Source organism: Sphaeroforma arctica, assembly GCF_001186125.1.
Source record: "Sphaeroforma arctica JP610 unplaced genomic scaffold supercont1.97, whole genome shotgun sequence".
NCBI lineage: Eukaryota > Ichthyosporea > Ichthyophonida > Sphaeroforma > Sphaeroforma arctica.
The window spans coordinates 143,772-148,646 of NW_014040461.1; the positions used below are offsets into that span (position 1 = coordinate 143,772).

The 4,875-nt window shown below is 42.8% G+C and overlaps 1 protein-coding gene across 1 annotated transcript; it reads left to right on the forward strand.

The window, feature by feature from the left end:
- Positions 1-1,184: 1,184 nt before the first annotated feature.
- SARC_02230 (hsp70-like protein) lies at positions 1,185-4,336 on the forward strand. The gene is made up of 4 exons (XM_014304036.1): positions 1,185-1,252; positions 1,516-1,656; positions 2,096-3,791; positions 3,980-4,336. Exons 1-4 carry the CDS (start codon positions 1,220-1,222, stop codon positions 4,066-4,068), a joined length of 1,959 nt encoding a protein of 652 aa, XP_014159511.1. The 5' UTR covers positions 1,185-1,219; the 3' UTR covers positions 4,069-4,336.
- The last annotated feature ends 539 nt before the right edge of the window (positions 4,337-4,875 follow it).

The following is a 4,875-nucleotide window of genomic DNA, read 5'->3' on the forward strand; positions in this document are numbered from 1 at the left end:
ACACACACACACACACGTATGTACACACACACACACACACGCACAGAAACATACACAACACACACACACACACACACATATATATATACACATATATACATGTACGTTTATATATAAATATATATATATATACATATATACATGTATATGTATATACATATATATGTATATAAATGTACGTTTATATATATATATATATATATATACACATGCGTACATACAACCAGACAAACACAAACACACACACATACACACACACATATATATATATACATATATATGTAAATTAACAGAAATAAATTTATAAATATATATATATAAATATATACACATAAATAAATAAGTAAATACACGGAGATAGCTGTTTTGTCCGAGTGCTGAGAACAAAAGACCGATGGCGTATAAATTAGATCGACAGAAAAAAATCGATAAAGTATTAACTAAATACTATGAAGGCCGCGATGTTCAAGTTCTCGTATGCAGTATCTATATAGTTACACACTTGGACATACATATATATCGTATAGTTATGATGGGAATCTCACGAGTGTCTGTCGAGGAGCTTTATTTTAAACACATGAATTTTATTATTTCTGGGGGCGAGACTTGGGTTTGTATGTATTTATTTCCCTTCTGTTCTGTTGATGTTCTTTTGATGCTTATCTTCTCTTCTACTTGCACTTAGCGATACCGTGATACATAGTAGTCATAGAATGTGTACATATGCGTCATACTTATTTCGTCATACATGTTGTTGGTGTTTGATTCGTGTAGAAGCGTATTGCTTATTTCGTCATATATTTTCATCGAATCCTGAAAGTTCCGGAACTTTTATTTTTGTTCCAATGTTCTTGATACCGTATTTTCTATTCGTGTTGTTCAGCGGCGTTAATTTTTTGGAGCCACGCGTCGACTCTCAGCCAATCAAAATCGGGACTTTGCAAAGAAATTCGGGAAAGCGGAAAAATGTATGTACGTTTTCTAGTCAGTATCACGGAATATTTGTATAGGGCGCAGCGTGAAACGCTGTACGACAGTTTACGTAAGGTTACGTCTTCTTGGGAGTTCACTTTGGCATGCTGTTTGAGCCGAATGCGGAGAAAACACAAAACACAAAGAATGCACAGACGACAAACAAGCGCAATATATAACAGCTATGCAGGGGTTAGTTAACCTTAGATAGACACTTATTTACTTAGGACCGTCGAATATATACACAATGAGCGTAGCTTCATCAGTAGGAATTGATTTGGTATGTGCTGCTGGATGACGGATCGATGCTAATTACTTGCACTCCGGGCTGTTTGTTGTTTAGAAGGGCTTTTTTGGCTTTTCAAATTGTGATGCGTCAGTCGGTCGGTGCGTCAGTCGGTGCATCAGTCGGTGCATCGATGCATCTGGACGGGTTGGCAAACTTTTCAGTATGTGGTTGACTTTTATAGTCTTGCATACACAAACCGCATTAATATCATTATTAATATATGAACACCTTCTTTATTGGGCTACTTATAACAGGGAACCACCTACTCCTGTGTGGGTGTGTTCCAACATGGAAAGGTCGAGATTATTGCCAACGACCAGGGTAACCGCACAACCCCCTCATTCATTGCCTTCACAGACACTGAGCGTCTAATGGGAGATGCCGCCAAGAACCAGGTCCGTGTGTGCCTGTTCTACGTGAACAGTTTGAAAGATTTTTCAGTATGATTGCTTGTAGGGTAGTTTATATAGGTTTAGCACTCTTTCGTGTTTCGATATTGTGTATGTGATTGTACTGTTGTGTTCTATGTGCTGTTTATATTAAAGAGGATCGAATCAAATGTCTAGTTGCCGTTTACTAGTCTCCAGTTCGTGTGTCACATTATATTTAGCGATGCAATAGTCGAGCTGATTTGAAGAACACTTTAAACGTAGTGATAGGATTTTGTGTCAAGTACTGTCATTAGGGAAGTAATCCAACTTAGATGTGCAATCGAGTTCTGTTTGACACCGTAGTCGTACAGTCCTAATACTGAAATATATCAATTGAACTTGTGTAGTTCAGTTCCCAGTATTGCAACGTACTCATGTCTCCTCACTGTCACTCCGCACACAGGTTGCCATGAACCCTCACAACACAGTATTCGACGCCAAGCGTCTAATCGGTCGTCGATTTAACGACCCATCCGTATCCGCGGATGCCAAGCACTTCCCGTTCAAGATTGTGGACAAGGACAACAAGCCCATGATCCAAGTCGAGTACAAGGGAGAGACCAAGATCTTCGCACCCGAAGAGATCTCATCTATGATCTTGGTCAAGATGAAAGAGACCGCCGAGGCCTACCTTGGATACGACATTAAGAACGCCGTCATCACAGTCCCTGCGTATTTCAACGATTCACAGCGTCAGGCTACCAAGGATGCCGGTGCTATCTGCGGCATGAACGTCCTTCGTATCATCAATGAGCCCACAGCCGCCGCCATTGCGTACGGTTTGGACAAGAAGGTGGGAGATGAGCAGAACGTGCTTATCTTCGATCTAGGAGGTGGTACATTTGATGTATCCATCCTAACCATCGAGGACGGTATCTTCGAGGTTAAGTCCACCGCCGGTGACACCCACTTGGGAGGTGAGGATTTCGACAATCGATTGGTCAACTACTTCACAACCGAGTTCAAGCGCAAGCACAAGAAGGACGTCTCCTCTAACGCCCGTTCCGTGCGCCGTCTAAGAACCGCCTGTGAGCGCGCAAAACGTACCCTGTCCTCATCCGCCCAGGCCTCCATCGAGATCGACTCTCTTTTCGAGGGTATTGATTTCTACACATCCATCACCCGTGCTCGTTTCGAAGAGCTGTGTGCCGATCTATTCCGTGGCACCTTAGACCCCGTAGAAAAGGCTGTGCGGGACGCTAAGATTGACAAGAACAACATCCACGAGATTGTGCTTGTTGGTGGATCTACCCGTATCCCCAAGATCCAGAAGCTGCTTTCTGATTGGTTCAACGGCCGAGAGCTCAACCGATCCATCAATCCCGACGAGGCTGTAGCCTACGGTGCGGCTGTACAGGCCGCTATTCTTTCAGGTGATAAGCACGAGAACGTTTCCGACCTGCTTCTGTTGGATGTTGCCCCTCTATCTCTGGGTATTGAGACCGCCGGAGGTGTTATGACTGCTCTTATTAAGCGTAACACCACCGTCCCCACCAAGCAGACACAGACCTTCTCCACATACGCAGACAACCAGCCCGGAGTACTTATCCAGGTATTTGAGGGTGAGCGCGCCATGACCAAGGACAACAACTTGCTTGGTAAGTTCGAGCTTTCAGGCATCCCCCCCGCCCCCCGAGGAGTACCTCAGATCGAGGTGACCTTCGACATTGATGCCAATGGTATCCTAAACGTATCTGCCATGGACAAGTCCACTGGTAAGGAGAACAAGATCACCATCACCAACGATAAGGGACGTCTGTCTAAGGAGGATATTGATCGTATGGTTAACGATGCCGAGAAGTTCAAGGGCGAGGATGAGGCTCAGCGTGAGCGTGTTGCGGCCAAGAACGGTCTAGAGAGCTATGCCTTTAACATTAAGAACACCATCGAGGACCCCAAGTTGGCCGATAAGCTGTCTGAGGACGACAAGAAGGTGATTAACGATAAGTGTGAGGAGATCCTTAAGTGGTTGGATCTCAACCAGACGGCGGAGAAGGAGGAGTTTGAGCACCACCAGAAGGAGCTGGAGGGTATCTGCAACCCCATCATGAGCAAGTTATACGCCGGTGCCGAGGGTGGTGCTGAGGGAGGCATGCCCGGTATGTAGTTTGTAATATTTAGATTATTGAGTAGTTTTTTAGATGTGCGTTTATTAATATCATTATACATGTACTTTTTATTGTGGGTTGTACTTGTATATGTTCGAAAGCACCTGGAAAAGGTTCTTTTAATATTTCGACAATCTGTTGTGCAGTATACTCAATCTCGACTCTATATCCACTTGCAGGAGGTATGCCCGGAGGTTTCCCCGGAGCCGGGGGTGCTCCACCAAACTCCGAGGGCGGTGATGGACCCTCCATCGAGGAGGTCGACTAAATTTTGACTAATAATAACTCATTAAGTTAGCAATGGAGTAGAGTCTAAACCTCTCTATTTCAGAGTCAAACAAGTAACCGAAAAAAAACGTAGTCAAATTATTATTATACTACAAATTAATGACCTCTGGGGTAGTCTTAAGGTAACATGACCTGAAGATGACCGTATCTTACCCACACTTGTAAAGTTATATCTGCTGTACATTTAAAGAACTGAGTATAGGAATCAGTATGATAAGGAAATAAATTGTATTATTGTATGCATAGTATTTTTTCGGATACGCTTTATTTTTATCTATTTTTGTTTCTCTCTATCCTACAGTCTCTCTATCTTATAGTTTGGATGTTATGTGGTGCGAGTCTCTCTATCTTACAGTTGGATGTTATGTTGAGTAAGTCTCTCTTCTCTATATTATAGTTTGTATGTTATGTGGGGTAAGTATAAGTATCTTTATGTTATGTGGGATAAGTATCTTTATGTTATTTGGGGTAAGTCTCACATCTTACAGCTGGATGCTATGTAGGGTAAGTCTCTCTATCTTTACAGGTGGATGTTGTGTGGGGCAAGTCTTTCTATCTTACAGCTGAATGTTATGTGGGGCAAGTCTCTATCTTACAGCTGGATGTTATGTAGGGTAAGTCTCTATCTTTACAGCTGGATGTTGTGTGAGGCAAGTCTTTCTATCTTACAGCTGGATGTTATGTGGGGCAAGTCTCTCTATGTTAGAGCTGGATGTTATGTGCTGATGGGTATTCTGTTCGCTGAAGTACATTGTGCGCACATAGTATAATACTATGCGGAAATCGA

Excerpts from the sequence above, each read along its gene's own strand:
- SARC_02230 (XM_014304036.1), top strand. The coding sequence starts at position 1,220 with ATGAGCGTAGCTTCATCAGTAGGAATTGATTTG. Across the intron at positions 1,657-2,095 it reads GAGATGCCGCCAAGAACCAG|GTTGCCATGAACCCTCACAA; the intron begins GTCCGTGTGTGC and ends CTCCGCACACAG. Across the intron at positions 3,792-3,979 it reads TGCTGAGGGAGGCATGCCCG|GAGGTATGCCCGGAGGTTTC; the intron begins GTATGTAGTTTG and ends ATCCACTTGCAG.